At 49.9% G+C, this 23,746-nt stretch overlaps 1 protein-coding gene across 2 annotated transcripts in view; it reads left to right on the top strand.

The window, feature by feature from the left end:
* ERCC1 (ERCC excision repair 1, endonuclease non-catalytic subunit) overlaps window positions 1–23,746 on the top strand; it is a 55,453-nt gene that overhangs the window by 14,700 nt on the left and 17,007 nt on the right. Inside the window, exon 3 of one of the 2 annotated variants that reach the window (XR_014804800.1) lies at window positions 15,427–15,566. Coding sequence is in view for 1 of the 2 variants with exons in the window: in XM_021093259.2 (XP_020948918.2) it covers window positions 15,502–15,566 (65 nt within the window). In the remaining variant the exon portion in view is untranslated. Of the gene's footprint in view, window positions 1–15,426; window positions 15,567–23,746 lie in introns of those variants that run through there. The other variant, XM_021093259.2, reaches the window with a different exon arrangement.

Below are 23,746 nucleotides of genomic sequence, written 5' to 3'. Positions count from 1 at the left end.
CCCTAAGGCCTTCGCATCTGTTGTTCCCTCTGACCGGGATGCTCTTGGCCCAGATATCTGCACCACTTCTCTCTTACCAACTGCTGGGGTTTTTTTTGGCTTTTTGTTTGTTTGTTTTTTCCAAATTTTGGCAGCTCCTTGGTATATGGAATTTCTGAGCCAGGGATCCAACTTCTGGTCTTTGATCAAGCATCACCTTCTCAGGCAGGCCTTCTCTGACCACCATATTTATTTATTTATTATTTATTTTTTGTCTTTTTATTTTTTTTATTTTTTATTTTTTTGTCTTTTTGCTATTTCTTTGGGCCGCTCCCGCGGCATATGGAGGTTCCCAGGCTAGGGGTCGAATCGGAGCTGTAGCCACTGGCCTACGCCAGAGCCACAGCAACGCAGGGTCCGAGCCGCGTCTGCAACCTACACCACAGCTCACGGCAACGCCGGATTGTTAACCCACTGAGCAAGGGCAGGGACCGAACCCTCAACCTCATGGTTCCTAGTCGGATTCGTTAACCACTGCGCCACGACGGGAACTCCCTATTTTTTGTCTTTTTAGGTCCGAACCTGTGGCATATGGAGGTTCCCAGGCTAGAGGTGGAATTGGAGCTACAGCCGCTGGTCTATGCCACCCACACAGCAACGCAGGATCCGAGCCGCGTCTGCGACCTACATCACAGCTCACGGCAATGCTGGATCCTTAACCCACTGGGTGAGGCCAGGGATGGAATTTGCATCCTCATGGATACTAGTCAGATTTCATTGATGCTGAGCCAGGATGAGAACTCCTGACCACCCTATTTAAATGGCACTCCTGGAGTTCCCACTCTGGCACAAAGGGATGGAGGGCATCTCTACAGCACTGGGATGCATCCAATCCCCAGTGGGTTAAGGATCCAGCATTGCAGCAGCTGTGGCCTAGTTCGTAGTCTCCCGCAGCTCAGATCTGATCCCTGGCCTGGGATCTCCATATACATGGGTGGCAAAAAAAAAAAAAAAAAAAAAAAAGGCACCCCCAACCCTCCCTCCCTCCCCACTTCCTCAGCACTTACTACTTTCCAGTGTGCTTATTTGTGTTTATATATTGTTCATCACCCCATTTCCATGCTCAGAGTGAAAGCTCCCAGAAGGTCAGGGATCTTTGTCTTGGTCACTGTTGAATACCCAGCATTTACCACAGCGCCTGGCACCTATTGGGTGCTTGATAGATATCTGTTGAATGAATGAATGAATGACGGATAGGATGTGCCAGGATTGTGCCGAGAGCTCTCGGTCGGTGAATTCATTGAATCCTTACAACAACCCTATTGTCACAACAGTCCTCTGTGCTAAGCGCTACTCATTTTACAGATATGGAAACAGAGAGAGAAGCCCCTAAGAGGGCCGCGCAGAGGCCCTGACGATCCGAGGTAGGTTGTCTTGCCTTCAGGGGAGTCCCCGCGGACCCGCGGGTTCTCTGTGTGTAACCTCACTATCCCGTGTTTATTTGGGGGCGGGATCCTTGTTTGTCGCGCCGTCTCTCTTTATCACTGCGCTCCAGACAGCGCCGCGTGGCTTCAGACTCCTCGAATTTCTCCGCGTTTCTGGCTTCGGGGCAGTGAATCTCTCCTTACCCGTGGCTGTCCCCCGGGGTCTCTGCGCCCCCCGGGCCGCGGGGGGCTCGGGGCCCTGCTCGGTGCGCCCGCCCCGCCTCCATGCACCGCCCCGCCCCGGCGCGGCGAGCTCGCGGCGGGCCGCCCTGGCGCGGGCGGGGCCTGTTGCCCGGAGACCAATGTTTTGCCGCCGCAAACTGGGTCTCTGGGCCATCGCGGGGGGGTGGCCTGGGAACCCGCGCCGGGCGTGGGAGCGGGCCCGGGAGGGGGGCGCGGGCGGCCCGGGGTTTGGGGTCCGGGATCCCGGCGGCTGTCTGGAGCCGAGGTGGAATGGGGGACCCGATCTGGGGAGTACGTCGTAGGGATACTGGGGAAGTTTCCAGGAGACCCGAGGGGGCTGGGAATAGGGACTGGAAGGAGTATTAGGGGTCAGTTTGAGGGCGGTGGGGAGGGGTCTGGGGAAGACAGACGGAGGGGGAAGCTTGGGGGAGCCAAGGAGGAGATGGGGGGGCGGCGGGGGCCAGGTACGAAGGGGGAGGGTAGTTTGAAGGACCCGGTAGAGGGGCCCCCGGCATGGGTGATTGAAGAAAGGCGTGGGAAACTGGACGTTTAGGGGATTCAGAAATCTCCAGGGACTAGCGTGAGGGCAAGGAGTTTGGGGAGGCAGAGTGTAGACAGATATTAGCAGGCTCGGGGAAAGAGCTGAAATTTAGGGGGTATCAGAAGTGAGGGTAGAGAGTTTGGGGGAGATGAGGATCCCTGGGGAGAAGGAGGAGGCTAAAACGGACCGGAAACAAGGGTGAATCAGAGGAGAGGGTGCCCTTGCCACTTCCAGGCTCCCGCTGGGAGGGCCTCTCCCCGCCCATTGTCCCCCGCCTGGCCAGGACGTCCGGCGACATCCCTGGGGACACGACGTGGGGGGGGGGTTATGTAACACTGCCAGGCCCTGGGGAGGGGCGGAAGTTAGGACTCCCGGGTTCCTCTCCACACCCCATCCCAAGGGAGGGACACGGGTTGGGATCCCAGAGAGGTTTGTGACATCAGACGTGGGCGGAGTCCATCAGAGGCAGGAACTCAGTTTTCTAGCTCATCCCCAGCCCACTGGGAAGCGAGGATCCGAGACCCTGGGTGGGGAGGAAAATCCCCAGCAGCGACATTGGCTGAGGCGGCCTGACGGCTAGGGCTGTGGGGCAGAAGGGTAAACGGAGTCCCAGCCAGCATGGACCCCTTTCACTTGATTGTCATTTACAGAGATGTATTGACCCCCTGCTGTGTGCTAGTTAGGGTCTCAGGCGATCGGGACACTGCAGCGAACAGAACAGAAGTCCCTGATCCCAGCAGCCGTGATTCTGAGCCCAGACTGACTCCACCCTCCGCTAGACCACTTGGAAGGAAACTAGACCTTCTTCACAGAGTCCCAGATCATGCATCCTCTCACCCAACCTCTGGGAGACCCTTCCCTAGTGCAGGGGGCAGAAGCCATCCCTCAGCTCCTAAGCCCCTGGTCTCTGAATGACTGCATCCCTGTCACCCCCACCCCCCATGGCCTGTCACTTCCTCCTAATCCTCATCCCCCCCACGGGGCATGACTAGAGATGCTGGTTGTAACAGGCAGTCGGGCGAATCACTCAGACGTCATAACAGCCGGCTGTGTCCCTGAGATGTCATCAAGCAGCCTCCGTCTCCTCCTATGAACACCTCTGGGCCTGTAGAGGGGGTGCTGCCCTGCTGCCAGGGTACTTCAGTCCCCCCAAAGGGAGTCATTTACTTCTGTCCAAATCCATCCTCAGAAGGCTCTGGGAGGCACTTCCTAGCTTCCCTCACTCCTCCTCCAGGAAGCCCCCTTGAACCCCCTACCACCCCCCTCCAGTTCCCTGGGCTCTGGAACTTGGCCCCTAGACTCTGCCCTTTCTGAGCTAACCTGCTTCAATTGTGAAAAGCTTTCAAAGCCAGGCCTTTGAAAGGATACATCCTTGCACCTCCCCTCGCCTCAATTTTCACTTCTCTAAAATGGGCCTAGCAGTGCTGCCTGGCCTACATACTGGGTGGTGAGTGATTTGAGCAAAGTCTCTGTGATGGGCTTGGCCCAAGCTGGGGATATTGTGAGACCTCAATGAATCCTACTGGCCAAGGTACACACGAATGGTTGACGGTGAGAAGTGGGGATCAGAAAGAGGAGGAAAATTTACTTTTTCAAAGTATACTCTTTTCTATTTGTCAATACATGTTCCCCAAATTAAAAAAATTTTTTTTTTAATTTAAAAACTACCATCTCTGGACTGACTTTGAAACTTAAAAACTTCCCTGGGCACCCTCTACCCATACCTGCTCATCTTCCTCTTGGGCCTCATGTCAGGGATGACACCACCACCGTCCCTGCCACTTGGGCAGAGATCTGGGCCTCATGGTGGGTGCCTCCTTGCCCTCAAAGCCTCTCAGCCACCAAGTCTGGTCCTTCTTGTCTCTTCACTGTCTTTCAAATCTGCTCTCTCCTCCTCTCCTTCCTACCTGGATCCAGGCCCCTCCCCCCCCCCCCTTCCTCTGTCTACCCCCAGGAAGTGGTCAGAAAGGTCTTGATAAAGCAGAAACCTACAATGTCCCTCGTCTGCTCAGAACCTGCCATTGATGCCCCAGTGCCCTTGGGGAAGTAGTCCAGTTTCCTCACCATGGCCCATCTGGCCCAGTTCTGGCAGGTCCTTGCTGACTTTTCCAGCCTCTTAATTCTTTGATCCAACTACATGATTCTTCTTGTCTTAAAGGATGCTCCAGGGAGTTTCCTGGTGGTCTAGTGGGGGGACCCTGTGCTTTCGCCCCTGCTTTCTGGTCTGGGAACTACGATCCCACATCAAGAAGAAGAATAAAAGGAGCCTCCAGCTTCATCCCTTTGCCTGGTGGTTGAGTCCTGTCCAGACAGCAGGACAGTCAGACACCTACCTGGCTCAAACCTGCTGTCCTCTATGGTCAGAACATCACCACTCCTTGAGGCTGCCGGCCATCCGCAGCCCAAGAGTTCTGCCTGAATTTTCACCGAGGCAACATCTGTCTACTACACTCTTCTCCCTGGGGCCACACAGGACAGGGCTGTTTCTGTTCTGTGGTGTTTCAGAGACTAGAAAGATGCAGACTTTGAACCTTAGGTAAACGTGATATAAATATTTAAGATCCTTGCGGCGATTTTTGGAGTAGGCACTGAGAGAGTCAGTCACAGGATATCAGAATGGGAAGATGCCTTAAAGGATCCAAGTGCAAAGGGGAGACCTAGGTCCAGAGAGAGCAGGGTTCCTGGCTGTTGCCACTGCCTGGAGCTGTTGTGTCCCATCACTGACTTGCCAGGGAGGAAAGAATCCTGGTAGAATTTGGTTTGGTGTACCAAACAGTGGGTGCCAGGCTGAGCCCTGACTCTGGTGACACAGAGACCCCAACCTTGGTGACGACAGACCTGTCACCATCCTGAGTCCCAACTCTGGCCCTGGCCTGAATCCCTGACTCTGGGCACAGATGAGCCCTGAGACTGCTGAGACCCAGGACTAAACCCACTCGATCCACTGTAGAAACTCAACAAGTCAGAGCCTCACCCCCAGCCCTCTGCTTGCAGGTCTGGTGTGACTTCCTGTGACCTCCCCATCCTCCCCCCACAGGAGAGGAGCTGAGGACTTGGGGGAGGGTGGGATTCAGAAAGGCACAAGATTGCAGTGGGTGGGGAGGGAGAATAGGGACAGGGCTTTGGGATGGGTAGGTTGAGAGGTGGGGATGGGGACACGGGGAGGGGGGTGCAGCAGGACTAGGAATTACTTTGATAGGAAAGGGGCAGGTGGTCAGTGGTCTGTGATAAAGGATGGAGGGGAGGCTGAGGATGGGGTGGGGACCAAGAGACAGGGAATTGCGGGAATGGAGGGGAGAGGGGGTGCTGATTGGAGGCTGCTGATAGGTTACAGGAAGCGGATTGGGGTCGCAGTTGGGGGCAGCGTGGGGACAGCGGGTGCCGATAGGCGTGGGCCGATCGTCCTGCCCTGGCTACGCTGCGAGGCCCAGCTGAGCCCATCCCCATCCCCCTCGCCCCCCGCTCCCCGCTGCCATCCCCTTCCGCTCCCCGGAAGCGCTGAGTTGTCCTGCCTTATCTGGGGGCCGCTATTTCGGGCTCAGCTCGGAGAGCGAGGACTATTTTTAGCGGCGCTCTGGTAAAAATGGACGCAGCACCGCGCGGGTTCCCGAGGCCGTGCGCGCTCCCTCGCGAGAACTGGGGGGCGGTGGGGGGGGCGCGCCTGAGTCACCTCCCTCCCTCCCTCCCGCCCGCCCCCCAGCACAGCGAGGAGCGCCCGCCGCGGATCATCCTCCCATCGGCACAAGCCTCTTGGGTTCCAGGCCGCCGGGAAGCTAGCGCGCGGCTCAGAATATTCCAGGGCCATCGGAACTCATCCACTCGGGCTCCAGCGGCTGGGCGCCGACTTTTGGGCAGAGGCGTCGCGCCCCCTGGTGGCCCCTGCGGGCATCGCAGGCAGGAGCTGGGCCAGGAGTTCATCCCCCTTCTCTCCCCAGCGCGGCCCCCGCTGGCCCACCCCCACCCATTTTGTAAATGAGGGATCTGAGGCGGGAAAGGCACTGGGCTGAGGGTTTTGCATCATGGATTGTTAGGTACTCTCGTTCTGTTTTAGCTTGGACACCTCCCTCAGTGGAGAACTCACTACCTATTAGAAAACGAGGCACTCTTTGCCTTCATAGGTAGAATTTGTCTTGTTCGACAGGTATTCTTCAAAGGCCTGCTGTGGGCCAGGCACTGGGCTGGGTGATGGGGACACAGCAGTGAACAAGACAGACAAGAGATCTTTGCCTTGGTTCTGATCTTCTAATGCGAGAGAAAAACAGTAAATAAATGCTTTCAGATTGTGGTGGGCACTGTAAGGAAAATGAATGGGAGAAGATATTATAATAAAGAGGATACTTTGGTATGAGTCGTCAGGGAAGGGCTTCTTCTGAGGAGGTGACACTCTAAAATGACCTTCTGATTTCATGCTGTCCCCTTATCCCCTTTCATAGACGTGGAGACAGAAGCCTGGAGAAGAACTAATTGGGAATGAACGTGAACAATATAAACTGCATGAGTTTTCACTGTGTGATTGTTCAGCTTCCACTTGGTCTTCTCCTGAGCCTGGGAGCTCATTACCTCCCAGCATATAGATACCACTCATCACCATTACTGGATTACTGGTTTTAAAATAATAGGTAGCTTTTGTCCAGGGCCTACTCTTTGTCAAGCAGCCTACAAAATATCTGCATTAATTCATGGAATCCTCACCTTAACCCTTGAAGGTGAGGTAATCTTCCTAGGCCCCATGAACAGATGAGAAAATCTGTTTCCCATGTCCCTTTTCTCCCAGCAACCTGGGCATCTACAGCTTTGCTGGCCTTTTCCTTGTTCTTTGGGAAACCATCCCTTTCTCTCTCTTTTTTTTGGGGGGGGGTGCTTCTTTCTTCCTTCTTACAAAGAGCAGGGATTTTTGTCTTATTTATTTCTCTACTTATCTTTTTAGGGCCGCACCTGCAGCATATGGACATTCCCAGGCTAGGTGTCAAATTGCAACGCTGGATCTGAGCTGCATCTTTATCTACATTGCAGCTTGCGGCAATGCCAAATCCTTCACCTGCTGAGGGAGGCCAGGGATCAAACCTGCATGTCAGGTTCTTAACCCATTGAGCCACAACAAGAATTCCAGGGAAACCACCCCTTTCTCAATTTCAGTTCTGCCGGTCGTCTTGGGGCTCACCCAGTCCTCCGTGTGTGTGTGTGTGTGTGTGTGTGTGTGTGTGTGTGTGTGTGTGTGAGAGAGAGACCCGGTCTCAGGCAATCAGAGCATTCCAGTTGGGCTATTCTTTGGTGATGGTGATTGGTTCAGAGGTGAGCATGTGACCCACTTGGAACCATTGGGCAGGAGCCCTTTCTTCTCTCTTGAGTTGACTAAGAGGATGGGATGGGAGCCTAGAGCTAATGGGACTATCTTTGCTGTCTCAAAGAAAGTCTTCCTGAGGAAAAAATCAGAGACATATGAAACTCAGAGATGGAACAATGACTTCATAGCATTATTGGAGCTCCTGGATCAAGCTGTGACTGAAGCTAGTTTTACTCCTTGACCTTTTGAAAATGGAAGCCAATACATTTCCCTAAACCATTTGAACCCAAGAGCTTCCCAATCAATTCACTTGCCCCTCCAATCTGTGGCCCCACCCCAGCCCAGGAACTGATCCTGACATTTTCCACTGCCCCTCAGTCCTTGGGAATGGATCACTGTGCCTCGCTGGAGCCCCATTCATTACACAGTGCCCCCTTGGAGGCCTGGACTCCTTGTATATATCTAGACCCCCCCACCTCCCACTGGGCAGATACTCCTGTGGAGCCCTGTGTCTGCTCAACTTCCTGTCCCCAGGCATAGACTGGGATGAGAACTCAATGCTGTCCGGTTCTCCACTGGCTGATGGTGAGGTTACCCTCATGCACCCCCACTGTCTCCCCCTCTCAGGATCTCAGCCCTGTCTGAGCTCTGCTGGCCTCCCAGCATCTGCCCGGCCATCTCTCACACTCTCTCGACCCAAGTGTCTAGAAGTCTCTTGGGTGCCTCCTCCTGGATGGCCCACAGAATTTCACCCTGATCTCAACAGCTGCCGGCCATAGAGGTGCCTCCTTCTTCCAGGTCCCCAGCTAGGGCACAGTCCCACGATGACCATGCCTCCTGGCCCAGAGCTCTGGGCCTCATCCTGGTACCTTCCTTCCCTTTTCTCCCATAGCCCATCACACATCTCAATCCTGTCTCTCTTTTTCTTTTCATGGCTGCACCTTCACGGCAGCATAGGGAGGTTCCCGGGCTGTGGGTTGAGCCAGTGCTGCAACTGCTGGCCCACACCACTGCCACAGCAATGCTGGATCCTTAACCCACTGAGCCGCAGTGGGAACTCCCTCCGTTCTCTCTTCTGAAGGTTTCATATTTTCCCTCCTCTCACTCCCTCTTCTGGCCCGGCTGCCGCCCGCATCCCTTATCCCCACACAGCCCTTTCCTACACTCCTCCCTGGTTTCCCACCCCATTCCTGCCCCTTCCCATCTGGAAGGATCTGGCTAAACCACAGACCTGCTCCTGTCAGGTCTTACCCCTGCTGAAAGCCTGCTCTCCTGACTAGTGCTCTAGTCCTGTGACCTGCCAGGCCTGAATGCTGCTGCCTCTTCAACCCCATCTCTTGCCCCGCCCCTCCCCCAGCACGTGGTCCCTGTGCCCTCAAACAGTACTCAGTCAGCTTGCCTTTCCCCAAACGCATCGTGCTTCTGCGCACTTCCCAAAGGGAACATTCTCTTCCCTCCGCCCAAACACTTTTCCCATCCTTCTCCACCTAGTGAATATTTCTCCATGCTTTGAGGTCCAACACAACCATCCAGTCTGCTGAGAAACCTAGCGTGACTCCCGCCAACCTAAACCAGAAACCTGGTTGCTGCTGGAGCTCATTCTCTGCCGGGCAGTGAGCCCTGCCCTTCCAATGCTGGGTCTCACAGCAGTTCCCCCAACAGCCCCCCGGGGCACAAGAACAAACACGTCCAGCTTCCTGATGAAGAAACTGGGACTCAGGGAAGGAATCACAGCCAGGGAGTGGACAGAGTCAGGATTTGAACTTGTGATCTCATGCAGCCTGGCTCATCCAGTTATTTGAGAATTTTTATCTCCATTTTGTAAGTTTTTATTTTATAATTTTTCTCTATAGAGGCACACATGTATATAACTTGTGAATAAAAATATACTTCATATAACAAGCGGCCACAGGATTCTCCACAGCCCTGTGATCTCTCTCTGCTCAGTAGCTTCTTCATCTGCTCCTGATGGACGTAGGGGCTTCAGAGCATCCTTTAGGGCCACGTTTTTGTTAGGGTTTGGTTTGATTTTTCTTTTTCTTTTTTCCTTTTTTTTTTTTTTTTTTTTTTTGCCATTTCTTGGGCCGCTCCTGCGGCATGTGGAGGTTCCCAGGATAGGGGTCGAATTGGAGCTGTAGCCGCCGGCCTACACCAGAGCCACAGCAACGTGGGATCCGAGCCGCGTCTGCAACCTACACCACAGCTCACGGCAACACCGGATCCTTAACCCACTGAGCGAGGCCAGGGATCAAACCCGCAACCCCATGGTTCCTAGTTGGATCGTTAACCACTGAGCCACGACGGGAACTCCTTTTCTTTTTCTTTTTTACAGTGTTTATTATTTTATTTTTAATCCAATGAATTTTTATTTTTTTTTATTTTTTTTCTTTTTAGGGCCACCTTGTAGCCTATGGAGGTTCCCAGGCTAGGGGTCTGTCGAATTGCAGCTGTAGCTGCCACCCTGCACCAGAGCCACAGCAACTCAGGATCCGAGCCGCATCTGTGACCTACACCACAGCTCACAGCAATGCCAGATCCTTAACCCACTGAGCCAGGCCAGGGATCGAACCCTCATCTTCATGGATACCAGTTGGGTTCGTTAATCAGTGAGCCACGATGGGAAGTCCTCCAATGAATTTTTATTATATTTATAGTTGTACAACCATCATCTTCGCCTAATTTTAGAACATTTCCATCCCAAACCCCTCGTCCACCCCTCCCTCTCCCCACTTGTCCCCTTTGGTAACCGTAAGTTTTTCAGAGTCTGTGAACCCGTTTCTGTTCTGCAAATAAGTTCATTTGTATCCTTTTTTTAGGTTCCACACATCAGTGATGGCATGTGACCTTTGTCTGTCACTGTCTGACTCTCTGACGAACTTCACTCACCGTGATACTTTCTAGGTCCATCCATGCTGCTGCAAATGTCATTATTTCATTTTTTTAACAGCTGAGTAATATTCCATGGCATATATGTACCACATCTTTTTGATCCACTCCTCTGTCGATGGGCATTTGGGTTGTGCTCTGTCCTGGCTATTGTGTATCGTACTGCAATGAACATTGGGGTACATGTATCTTTTCGAGTTGTGGTTTTCTCTGGATGGATGCCCAGGAGTAGAATTGCTGGTCATATGGTAATTCTATGCTTAGTGTTTTGAGGAATCTCCACCCTGTTTTCTATAGTGGTTACACCAATTTACCTTCCCGTGTTTTTTTTGGTTTTTTTTTTTTTTTTTTGCTTTTTAGGGCCAACCTCCATAGGGAGGTTCCCAGGCTAGGGGTTAAATCGGAGTTAGAACTGCTGGCCTACACCATAGCCACAGCAACACAGGATCCGAGTTGGGTCTGCAACCTACACCACAGCTCACGGCAATGCTGGATCCTTAACCCACTGAGCGAGGCCAGGGATCCAACCTGTGTCCTCATGGATGCTACTCAGATTCGTTTCCACTGAGCCACGACCAGGAACTCCTCCTCAGCGGTTTTTAATGAGATAGTTTACGTTCTTTTTATCACACTAAGTCTGTGAAATCTGGTGTGCATTTTATTCTCATGACTCATCTCATCATCTCACTTTGGACCAGCCTCGTTTCAAGTGCTTGAAAGCCATATGTAGCCAAGTGGCTGCCAAATTGGACATCAGAGCAGTGGACAATGTCTTGACCATGGATCTAGGAGTGTGGCTTCCTTGAAGTCCAGATTTAACATGTGATGGTGTGCCTCCAGGGGAGAGCATGGCTTAAGGTCAAGAAACTAGGAGTTCCTGCTGTGGCACAGCAGGTTAGAATCCCCCCAAAAAAGAAAAAAAAAATTGGAGTTCCCATCGTGGTGCAGTGGTTAACGAATCTGACTAGGAACCATGAGGTTGCAGGTTTGATCCCTGGCCTCGCTCAGAGGGTTAAAATGATTGACCTGGGGGTCCCCAAGGTCAAAATGATTATAATAATATCAAGTCACTCACCCTTTTTCTTTTTTCTTTATTCGCCGCACCTACAGGAGATGGAAGTTCCCAGGCTAGGGGTCAAATTGGAGCAGCAGCCACTCGCCTATACCACAGCCACAGCAACAACAGATCCGAGCCACATCTGTGACCTACTCTGTAGCTCTAGGCAATGCCAGATCCTTAACTCACTGATCTGGTGTTGCTGTGGCTGTGGCTGTGGCGTAGGCCGGCAGCTGTAGCTCCGAATAGACCCCTAGCCTGGGAACCTCCATGTACCACGGGTGTGGCCCTAAAAAGCCAAAAACAAAACAAAACAAAAACAAAAACAAAACCCTGTAACTTGAGAGTTCCCACTGTAGCCCAGTGGGTTAAGGATCTGGAAATTGTCTCTGCAGTGGCTGGGGACGATGCCAAGGTGTAGGTTCAATTCCCAGCCTGTGCAGTGTCCGTGGGTTAAGGATCCAGCATTGCCACAGCTACGGCATAATTTGTAGCTGTGGCTCAAATTCTATCCCTGGTGAGAAAATAAGTAAATAGGAGTTCCCGTCATGGCTCAGTGGTTAACGAATCCACCTAGGAATCATGAGGTTGCAGGTTTGATCCCTGGCCTTGCTCAGTGGGTTATTAAGGATCTGGCGTTGCCGTGAGCTGTGGTGTAGGTCACAGAATCCCATGTTGCTGTGGCTGTGGTGCAGGCCAGCAGCTACAGCTCCGATCTGACCCCTAGCCTGGGAACCTCCCTATGCCGTGAGTGTTCGCGCCCCTCCCCCCCCGCCCCCCGCAAAAAAACTCGCAAAACCCAAACTGCCATTTCGCAGAAAAACTCAGAGAATCAATAATCTTTTTCTCCCCTTTTTTCCCTGCCACTCGGCATATGGAGTTCGGGCCAGGGATCAGATCTGAGCCACAGTTGATGCAGCAGTGCCAGATCCTTAACCCACTGTGCTGGGCCAGGGGTTGAACTTGTGTCCTGGCACTGTTGAGATGCCACAGATCCTGTGGTGCCACATTGGGAACTCCAGTTCAGTGATTCTTAACCTTTTTGGTCTCAGGTCCCCTTATGCTCTTAAAAAATATGAGAGGAGTTCCCTGATGGCCTAGTAGTTAAGGACTTAGTGTTGTCACTGCTGTGGCTTGGGTTACTTCTATGACTTGGATTCGATTCCTGGCCCAGGAACTTTTGCATACCATAGGTACGGCCAAAAAAAATTATTGACTCCAAAGAGTTTTTGTTGATGTGGATTATATTTATCCATATCTACTGTATTAGAGGTTAAAACTGAGAAATTTAAGTAATATTAATTTATTCATTTAAAAATAATTTTAAAAACCAATTTTAGGTGAACATAAATAATATATTTAAAATTCAAAACAATGGTATTTTCCAAAACAAAAAGAAAATTTAATGAGAACAGGGACATGGTTTCACTTTTTTTTTTTTTTGTCTTTTTGCCTTTTGAGGGCTGCTCCCGCAGCATATGGAGGTTCCCAGGCTAGGGGTCGAATCAGAGCTGTAGCCACTGGCGTACACCAGAGCCACAGCAACACGGGATCCGAGCGCATCTGCGACCTACACCACAGCTCACGGCAATGCCGGATCCTTAACCCTCTGAGCGAGGCCAGGGATCAAACCTGCAACCTCATGGTTCCTAGTCAGATTTGTTAACCACTGAGCCATGATGGGGACTCCTGGTTTCACATTTTTGTAGATCCCTTTAATGTCTGACTCAGCAGAAGAAAGCTGGATCTTCACATCTGCTTCTGTGCACAGTCTGCTGTGATTCTGTGCAGGCTGCTCTGTACACTCAGGACAAAATGAGAGTGAAAAGGGCAGGGAAGGAGTGTCCATGAGGATGCAGGCTTGATCCCTGGCCTCGCTGACAGCCTACACCACAGCCACGCAGGATCTGAGCCCTGTCTGCAACCTACACCACAGCTCACGGCAATGCCAGATCCTCGACCCACTGAGAGAGGCCAGGGATCGAACCTGCAACCTCATGGTTCCTAGTCAGATTCATTTCTGCTGCGCCATGACAGGAACTCCAAGTTGCAGTTTCATCTCTTACCTTCCCATCTTTGCATCTCATTTATTTTGCTGGTCTTACGGCTTTGCAAAGACTGTCGGGACTATGTCAAAAGGCAAAGTTGATTCTTATATACTCCCCATCACAGCCTTCTGAGATGTCTTGTCTTGTTATCCCTATTTTATAGGAGAAACTGAGGCACAGAGAGGTTAGCCTCTTGACCAAAGCCACACAGCAAGTAAGCAAACTAACCAGGACTCCACCAAAAGCTTGTGTTCTCAAGCCCAGCCTTAAAAGAAAACTCACTAAGTATCCTGTATTTTCTCAACAGGAAAATACCCTGCAAGTTCCCACAGTGACCCCGGGATCTTGGAGGAGGAGGTTCTGGGGACCTGAGTTCTGGTTTTGGCTCTGCTTTCTTTCTGAGCCTCACTTTCCTCGTGTGAGGAGACAGCATCTGAAAGACACAAGAACTCTGTCTTCAGGGTGGAAGGTGACGGGCCCCCAAACACTGTATTCATTTCCTGTGGCTGCCTAACAAGTTCCCACAAACTTGGTGGCTCAACACACCAGAAATATATTCCCTCTCTTCTGGAGGCCAGAAATATTAAATCAAGGTGGGGCCAGGGCCGCATCCCATGAAGCTTCTAGAGGAAGATCCTTCCTTGCCTCCTCCAGCTTCTAGGGGCTCCAGGTGGTCCTGGGCTCGTGGCCCCATCACTCCGGTCTCTGCCTCCATCTTCACATGGCCCCTTCCTCTGCCATCTGTGTTCCGTGTCCCTCTGGCAGGGTTCTGTGGACTGTAGTTTGAGAATCGCTCCTTCCCTTTGGGTTCTATAGGGCCTAGAGACAGTATCCTAGGAACAGAACACCTCTTGTGCCAGGCGACCTGGTTCAAAAGACAGTTCTGGTGGCTCAGCAGGTTAAGGAGCTGGCATTGTCACAGCTGTAGCTCTAGTTAGTGCAGTGGCATGGGTTCAATCCAGCAGGGAAAAAAAAAAAAAAAAAAAAGAGCTAGAGAGACAGCTTTGACTGCAAGCAGGGTGAGCTCAGCTATTCTCAGATATTCTCGTTTCTTCATCTCTCACATGGAGATTGGAGTTCCCACTGTGGATCAGTGGGTTAAGAACCCGTCTGGTATCCATGAAGATGCAGGTTTGATAGCTGGCCTTGCTCATTGGGCTAAGGATCCCGCATTGCTGCAAACTGTGGCGTAGGTCGCAGTTGTGGCTTGCATCTGGCATTGGTGTGGCTGTGGCATAGGTCAGCAGCTGCAGCTGCAGCTCCAGCTCTGATTTGACCCTTGGCCTGGGAACCTACATATGTCACAAGTTCGGCCCTAAAAAGACAAACAAACCAAAAACCAAAAACCAAAAACTCTCCAAACCAAAACAAAAAACATGAATATGGTACCGATGAAAATAATAAAAGTACCTCCATCCTAAGGTTATAGCAAGACCCTTAGATTCCTCCTCAAATTACATCTGGCATGCAGTGTACAGTAAACATTTTGCTGTTAGTAGCTTGGGAAACACCATTTTATTTTATTACCACTTTTTATTCATGCAGTTAGTTTCTCCAGAGGCCAGTCTTGTGCTGGTCAGTGCTGGGGACATGGCGATGACCGAGAAGGGCCTGGCTCTGCCTTCAAAGGGCTCCCCATCCAGCAAGGCCCAGAGTTTAATTTGTGAGGGATGGCCCTTAGCACCGCGAACCTGAGAAGTGTGAGTTCTTAGGACTGGGGAGGTGGGAAACGGCAAGGAGCCCTGGCAAGTGGAGAGGGGGACAACTGTGGCCTGATGATTGGCCCGGTTATTTTGCTATTTTGCCCGTTACTCTGCCCCTAAGACGCCTCAGTCGTGTTGCCTATCTGGTTCATCCCCCCTCCTTCCCAACCTCTCTTGTATAAAGTTAGTTCATAGATTGGGGGGGGGGGCTCTTTGAGGGAAGTCCCACCTCTGCTCTAACCTCGGTCTCTCATGCTGCAGCTCCTCCTTTGGCTGCATATCCATCCACAGTGCCACGTGGAAACTTGGGATGTCCAGGCAGAAGAAGTGTCCGGGATGGCGGGGGTCCGGTCCAGGCGCCTCCACTGTCCCCAATCCGGGGGCCGCCGCTCGGGGCCCGGGTGAGTCAGTCCCCGGCGGCTTCCGCGTCATCCCGGCCGCTCCGCTCCTCGCTATTTCGGGTTCCGGGCGCTATAAATAGAGGCTCACGGAGCGGAGCCGCTCCCCCTCCGCTCCGGCCCCCCTGCGTCCCCGGCCCCGCCGCGATAGCCCGGCCGCGCGTCACGGCGGCTAAGTTTAGAGGCGGGTGGGGACGCCGGCCGGGTCACTGCGCCCCTCTGCCGCGCCCCCGCTTCCAGAGACTTCGGTCCACACCACTTTACCCCCAGCCCTGAGTCCCTTGTGCGGAATTAGAGGCGAGGTGTCCCCATTTTCGCCATCCCCACCCCAATCCTTCCGAGGCGTAGAGGAAACTCGAAGTCGGGATCAGGGGAAGGTTTGCTAGTGGACCAGGGTCTGGAGGAGTCGCCTGGGAACTTCGGTTGGGGCTGGAATTTGAACTTGGAGCGCTGGGAAGGTCGGGGAAATCAGAGTACAGACAGCTGTTAGATTCGAACTGGCAACTCTGGGAGCCGGTAGTTTCGAATCCGGGATCTGGAAGTTCAATTTGGGAACTGGATGTAGGCATCAAACTTGGAAATACAATGTAGAGCCGAGGGCAGCTTACCCCCCCTTAACTAATCTAAACAGTCTCAGAGTCACCTGAACCGCGCTCAGCGGGGCCTTTGCCGCACTTCTGCGTTAGAGAAGCGGGTCGGGAGAAGCGAAGGGGCTGCTTCTTCGTGGTCTTGTCCCAGCGCGGGTTCTGGCGCCCCTACACCCCAAATCCTCTTGTGGGGCACCATCGCCCCCTGGCGGAAAAGGCACGCGTTGCAGGTTTGTTTGGTAATTCCCATTCCCCAGCGGGAGAAACTGAGGCCCGCCCAAGAGAAATGCCCAGAGAGCATTTTCCTTCTAGAAATGCTCTCTGCTCTTGGATTCAGAGACACATTTTCACAGTCCTTCAATGTCACTGTGGCCTCGGTTCCTTCATATATCAAATGAGCCATTGTATATAATCTTAAAATAGATTAAGTACTTTGAGCTAAATCCTCACAGTAACGCTATCGTGAGGGTTATTGGGGAGGATTATCACGAGGACTTAATCTACCTTAAGATTAAGTTATCTAGTTGATGGCAATATTTTTTTTCACATTTGAATAATTTATATTTTCCTATGCTATGAACATTAAGATATAATAAAAATAATGCATGAGACATACTTTTGCCAAAAGTTATTTGATATTTACCTGAAATCAATGATAAGTATCTAAATTTTTAAATTTCCGTTCAGTCTTTTATTTACAGGTATACTTTTTTAAATTCAGTAATGAATTTTATTACGTTTATAGGTGTACAAACATCATCACAACCAAATTTTTACAGCGTTTCCATCCCAAACCCTCAGTGCATCCCCCTGCCCCCCAGCCTGTCTCATTTGGAAACCATAAGTTTTTCAAAGTCTGTGAGTCAGTGTCTGTTCTGCAAAGAAGTTCATTGTGTCCTTTTTTTTAAATTCCACATGTCAGTGATAGCATTTGATGTTGGTGTCTCATCGTCTGAATGAGTTCACTTAGCATGGTAATTTCTAGGTCCATCCATGTTGTTGCAAATGCCATTATTTCTTTTCTTTTAATGGCTGAGTAATATTCCGTTGTGTGTATGTACCACATCTTCTTGATCCACTCCTCTGTCGATGGACATTTAGGTTGTTTCCATGTCTTGGCTATTGCAAATAGTGCTGCAGTGAGCATCGGAGGACGTGTGTCTTTGCAAGTCATGGTTTTCTCTGGAGAGATGCCCAGGAGTGGGATTGCTGGATCAAATGGTAATTCTATTTTTAGTTTTCTGAGGAATCTCCATACTGTTTTCCACAGTGGTTGCACCAATTTACATTCCAACCAGCAGTGATATAGGGTTCCTTTTTCTCTACACCCTCTCCCGCACTTATTGTTGGTAGACTTTTGGATGATGGCCTTTCTGGCTGGTGTAAGGTAGTACCTCGTAGTGGTTTTGATTTGTATTTCTTTAATAATGAATGATGTTGAATATCCTTTCATGTGTATTTTGGCCATCTGTATGTCTTCTTTGGAGAATTGTCTGTTTAGATCTTCTGCCCATTTTTTGATGGGGTTGTTTGGTTTTTTGGTATTGAGCTGTGGGAGGTATTTATAAATGTTGGAGATGAGTCCCTTGTCAGTCGATTCATTTGCAAATATTTTCTCCCATTCTGTGTGTTGTCTTCTCATTTTGTTTAGGGTTTCCTTTGTTGTGCAGAAACTTTTAAGTTTAATTAAGTCCCATTTGTTTATTTTTGTTTTTATTGTCATTACTCTAAGAGGTGGATCTGAGAAGATGTTGCTGTCGTTTAGTCAGTCAGGAGAATGTTTGGCCTACGTTTTCCTCTAAGAGTTTTATAGTGTCTGATCTTATATCTAGGTCTTTAATCCATTTTGAGTTGATTTTTGGGTATGGTGTTAGGAAGTGTTCTAATTTGTTTTTCTTTCTTTCTTTTTTTTTGTCTTTTTTGCTATTTCTTTGGGCTGCTCCCGCAGCATATGGAGGTTCCCAAGCTAGGGGTCGAATCGGAGCTGCAGCCCCTGGCCTATGCCAGAGCCGTAGCAACGCAGGATCCGAGCCGCGTCTGCAACCTACACCACAGCTCATGGCAACGCTGGGTTGTTAACCCACTGAGCAAGGGCAGGGATCGAACCCACGACCTCATGGTTCCTAGTCAGATTCATTAACCACTGCGCCACGACGGGAACTCCAGTGTTCTAATTTCATTCTTTTCCATGTGGCTGCCCAGTTTTCCCAGCACCTCTTATTGAACAGGCTGTCTTTCCTCCATTGTATTTTCTTGCCCCCTTTGTCATAGATTAGTTGACTGTAGGTGTGTGGGTTTAATTCTGGGCTTTCTATCCTGTTCCACTGCTCTATATTTCTTTGTGCCAGTACCATACGGTTTTGATGACTGTAATTTTGTAGTATAGTCTGAAGCCAGGGAGCCTGATTCCTCCAACTCCATTTTTCCTTTTCAGGATGTCTTTGTGCTTCCAAACAAACTTTAAAATATTTTGTTCGAGTTTTGCGAAAAATGTCCTTGGTGATTTGATAGGTATTGCATTGAATCTGTAGATTGCCTTGGGTAGTATAGTCATTTTGATAATATTGACTTCTCCAATCCAAGAGCGTGGTGTGTCTTTCCATCTGTTTGTGTCATCTTTGATTTCTTTCATCAGCATCTTATAGTTTTCAGAGTACAGGTCTTTTGTCTCTTTAGGTAGGTTTATTCTTAGGTATTTTTTTTTTTTTCTTTTTGATGCAATGGTAAATGGGATTGCTTCCCTAATTTCTCTTTCTGATCTTTCATTGTTAGTATATAGAAATGCCATTGATTTCTGTGTATTGATTTTGTATCCTGCGACTTTGCCAAATTCGTGGATGAGCTCTAACAGTTTTCTGGTAGAGTCTTTAGGATTCTCTAGCTATAGTACCATGTCCCCTGCAAATAGTGATACTTTCACTTCTTCCTTTCCAATTTGGATTCCTTTTATTTCTTTTACTTCTCTGATGGCTGTGGCCAGGACTTCCCAAACTATAATAGTGGCAAGAGCGGACATCCTTGTCTTGTTCCAGATCTCGAGAGGAATTCTTTCAGCTTTTTTTTTTTTTTTTTTTTTTTTTTTTTGGTCTTTGTGTCTTTGTTGTTGTTGTTGCTGTTGCTCAGCTTTTCACTATTGAGAATGATGTTTGGGTTTGTCATATGTGGCCTTTATGATGTTGAGGTAGGTTCCCTCTATGCCCACTTTCTGAAGGGTTTTTATCAGAAATGGGAGCTGGATGTTGTCAAAAGCGTTTTCTGCATCTATGGAGAGGATCATCTGGTTTGTTTTGTAATTCCCGTTCTCCAACGGGAGAAACTGAGGCCCGCCCAAGCGGCTTCCTTCTGGAAATGCTCTCTGCCCTTGGATTCAGAGACACATTTTCACAGTCCTTCGCTGTCACTGTGGCTTAGTTCCTTCATACATCAAATGAGCCGTTGGTATATAATCTTAAAGTAGATTAAGTGCTTTGAGCTAAGTCCTCACAATAATGCTATCGTGAGGGTTATTGGGGAGGATTATCGCGAGGACCTAATCTACCTTAAGATTAAGTTATCTAGCTGATGGCAATATACGCATTTTTTTTCTTTGCTTTATTAGGGCCACACCTGCAGTATATGGAGGTTCCCAGGCTAGGGGTTGATTTGGAGCTACAGCCGCCGGCCTACACCACAGCCACAGCAACGCCAGATCCGAGCCAAGTCTGCAGCCTGCACCACAGCTCATGGCAATGCCGATTCCTTAACCCACTGAATGAGGCTAGGGATCGAACCCGCAACCTCATGGTTCCTAGTTGGATTTGTTTTCACTGCGTCGCAATGGGAACTCTCTGATGGCAATATTTTTGTTATTTAGAGAGCCCCTCTTCCTGTAACTGTGTAGCCCCCTGTCCCATCATATATATATATATATTTTTGTCTTTTTGCCATTTCTTGGGCCGCTCCTGCGGCATATGGAGGTTCCTAGGCTAGGGGTGGAATCGGAGCTGTAGCTGCCAGCCTACGCCAGAGCCACAGCAACGCAGGATCCGAGCCGCATCTGCGACCTACACCACAGCTCACGGCAACGCTGGAACCTTGACCCACTGAGCAAGGGCAGGGATCGAACCCGCAACCTCATGGTTCCTAGTCGGATTCGTTAACCACTGCGCCACGACGGGAACTCCCCTGTCCCATCATATTGTTCACAGCACTGTGCTTTATCATCTTCAGAGCATGTATGGCTGTCTGGAACCCTTATTTGTGTGTTTCTTTCCTATGGTCTGTCTCTTCCATGAGACACTCAGCTGCACAGGGCAGGGACCGTGCCTGATTTGCTGGCAGATGAATCCCCAGAGCCTGCCCTGTACAGGGGCTCAAGGAATGAGTGAACCATCCATCTCAAGACAGGCCTCCATGGTCTTATTATTATATTATTATTTTGGTCTTTTTTTTAGGGCTGAACCTACACCATTCAGAGGTTCCCAGGCCGGGGGTGGGGGGGTGAATCAGAGCTGCAGCTGAGCCTACACCACAGCCACAGCAATGCCAGATCCAAGCTGCATCTATGACCTACACCACAGCTCACAGCAATGCTGGATCCTTAACCCACTGAGTGGAGCCAGGGATCGAACCTGCATCCTCATGGATACTAGTCGGGTTCTTAACCTGCTGAGCCACAGTGGAAACTCCTCCGTGGTTTTATTGAATTCTCACAACCTCAGTGGTTACAGATGAGAAAACTGAGGCTGACAGTAGTGAAGTCACTTGCTAAAGGACTCCTTCTTCTGTTCTTTGTTCATTCATGCAACACATGGTTCTCAGTTCAGTAGCCCCTTCTGGTTTCTGGGCACTGTGATCCAGTGATGGCCACAACAGCCTCAGCCCCTGTTTTCCCAGGACTTGATCAAGGGCCATTTTTTGGGGGGTGAGGGGTTGATACACCTGAACACTGCACCCACTGTGTGCCAGGTATGGATTTAGGCACTTTATATATAACTCATTTCATCCTTCTAATAATTACACATCATCCCCATTTTAGAGATGAACAAACTGGACTTCCTGTTGTGGCTCAGTGGGTTAAGAACCGGACTAGTATCCATGAGGATGCAGGTTCGATCCCTGGCCTCGCTCAGTGGGTTAAGGATCCGGCGTTGCAGTGAGCTGTGGTGGAGGTCACAGTTGTGGCTGTGGCCTAGGCTGTAGGCTGGCAGCTGCAGCTAGCTCCAGGAACTTCCATTGCCCTGGATGTGGCCCTAAAAAGGAAAAAAAAAAAAATAGAGATGAGCAACTGACACAGAGAAGCTGTATCAGCATAAGGTCGCACTGGAGTTCCCATTGTGGCTCAGTGGAAATGAATCTGATTAGCATCCATGGAGCGCAAGGTCACACTGCTGGTAAGTGATCCTGGGAGACAGATCACACCCAGTGGTGAGACTGCTTATGAAGGAAGGAGAATCAGGGAGATGGTGGATTTCTCATCCGTGACCGAGACATCAGGGAGATGGAGGGCCAGTATCTTCTAAGTGTGCAAGTAAAATAACTAGGAACCCAGAATTTGAGATTCTAATTGTCAAAGACACTTTCAGATAAGCAAGAGTCAGAAAGTTCCTATCCAGAATGTTCTCTGAAAGAGTTAGAAGAGAATGTACTCTAGCAAGATTCAGAAGGAAGGCATTTATGAAAAATAACAGAAAATTATTAAGGGTTGAATCCTGCTCCCCCCTGCTCCCCAAAAGAGATATGTTGAAGTCCTAACCCCTGTTACTTCAGAATGTGACTTATTTGGCAATATGGTCTTCACAGAGATAAGTTAAAATGATGTCACTAGGGTCAGCCCCAATCCAGTGTGACTGGCGTCCTTATAGAATGGGGAAGCTTGGACACAGAGACAGACGCTCACAGGGGGACACAATGTGAAGACACCCAGGGAGGGGTTCCCTTCGTAGCTCAGCAGTTAACAAACTGGACTAGGATCCATGAGGATGCGGGTTCGATCCCTGGCCTTGCTCAGTGGGTTAAGGATCTGGTGTTGCCATGAGGTGTGGTGTGGGTCTCAGACTCGGCTTGGATCTGGTGTTGCTGTGGTTGTGGCGCAGGCCAGCAGCTATAGCTCTGTTTTGACCCCTAGCCTGGGAACCTCCATATGCTGCAGGTGTGGTCCTAAAAAGGAAAAAAAAAAAGGCGGGGGTGCACACAGGGAGAGAATGGCCATCTACTAGCCAAGGAATGCCTGAGGCTACCAGAAGCTGGGAGAGATGCCTGGAACAGATCCTTCCCTAGTGCTTCAGAGGACGAATTGCCCTGCCAGCACCTTGAATTTGGACTTCTAGCCTCCAGAACTGTGAGATGATAAATTTCTGCGCTTAAACCATGCAAGTTTTGGTACTTCATTACAGGAGTCCTAGGAAACTAATGCCATGAACCAATTATATAAATAAGAATTAATTACAAAAAAATAATTTGCAATAGTCCCCTAACAAAAGCCAAAATCAGGAGTTCCTGTCATAGCTCAGATGTTAATGAACCTAACTAGCATCCATGAGGACGCGGGTTCAATCCCTGGCCTTGCTCAGTGGGTTAAGGATCTGGCGTTGCTGTGAGCTGTGGCATAGGACAGCAGCTGTAGCTCTGACTCGACCCCTAGCCTGGTAACCTCCATATGCTGCGGGTGCAGCCCTAAAAAGCAAAAAACCAAAAAAACCAAAAAAGGCAACCCCCCCAAAAAGCCAAAATCAGAGGAGTGATGGAAACAATGTGCTCATGGATATGAAAATGTGTCGATTTCCTGTTTTTTTTTTAATTAAAAAAATTTTTTTTGGTCTTTTTGTCTTTTCTAGGGCCACTCACTCGACATATGGAGGTTCCCAGGCTAGGGGTCTAATCAGAGCTATAGCTGCCAGCCTATGCCACAGCCGCAGCAACGCAGGATCCGAGCCGTGTCTGCAACCTACACCACAGCTCACGGCAACGCCAGATCCTTAACCCACTGAGCAAGGCCAGGGATCAAACCTGCAACCTCATGGTTCCTAGTCAGATTCATTAACCACTGAGCCACGACGGGAACTCAAATTTTAAAAATTTTTATTTATTTATTTATTTATTTGTCTTTTTGCCTTTTCTGGGGCCGCTCCTGTGGCATATGGAGGTTCCCAGGCTAGGGGTCTAATCAGAGCTGTAGCCGCCGGCCTACGCCACAGCCACAGCAACTCGGGATTTGAGCTGCGTCTGTGACCCACGCTACACCTCATGTCAACGCGGGATCCTTAACCCACTGAGCAAGGCCAGGGTTCCTAGTCGGATTCGTTAACCACCGAGCCAGGATGGGAACTCCTCAATTTCCTTGTAATTAATCCATCAGTTCAGTGCAATTCCAATCTTGGGCCCAATAGGATTTTTCAGAGAACTAGAAAAGCAGCTGCTAAAATCCATCTGGAAGAGAAAATGGACAAGAATGGTAAAGACAGATTTGAAACTGAACAGAGGTGGGGGGGTCTTGCCTTGTTGATATCAAAATACATCTAAATAAAGTAATTAAACAGTTTGGCATGGAGGCAAGGCACAGATGCAGAGATCAATGGAACATGATAGAAACAGCAGAGATAGATCTGTGTGTATGTG

The sequence above is a fragment of the Sus scrofa genome, chromosome 6, assembly GCF_054392235.1.
Source record: "Sus scrofa isolate SSC_HxYL_T2T_F1_AM1 chromosome 6, Sscrofa_HxYL_maternal_Yorkshire_Landrace_v2.0, whole genome shotgun sequence".
NCBI classification, from domain to species: domain Eukaryota; kingdom Metazoa; phylum Chordata; class Mammalia; order Artiodactyla; family Suidae; genus Sus; species Sus scrofa.
The sequence above is the reverse complement of the archived record's forward strand: the minus strand, read 5'-3'. Positions and strand labels throughout refer to the sequence as shown.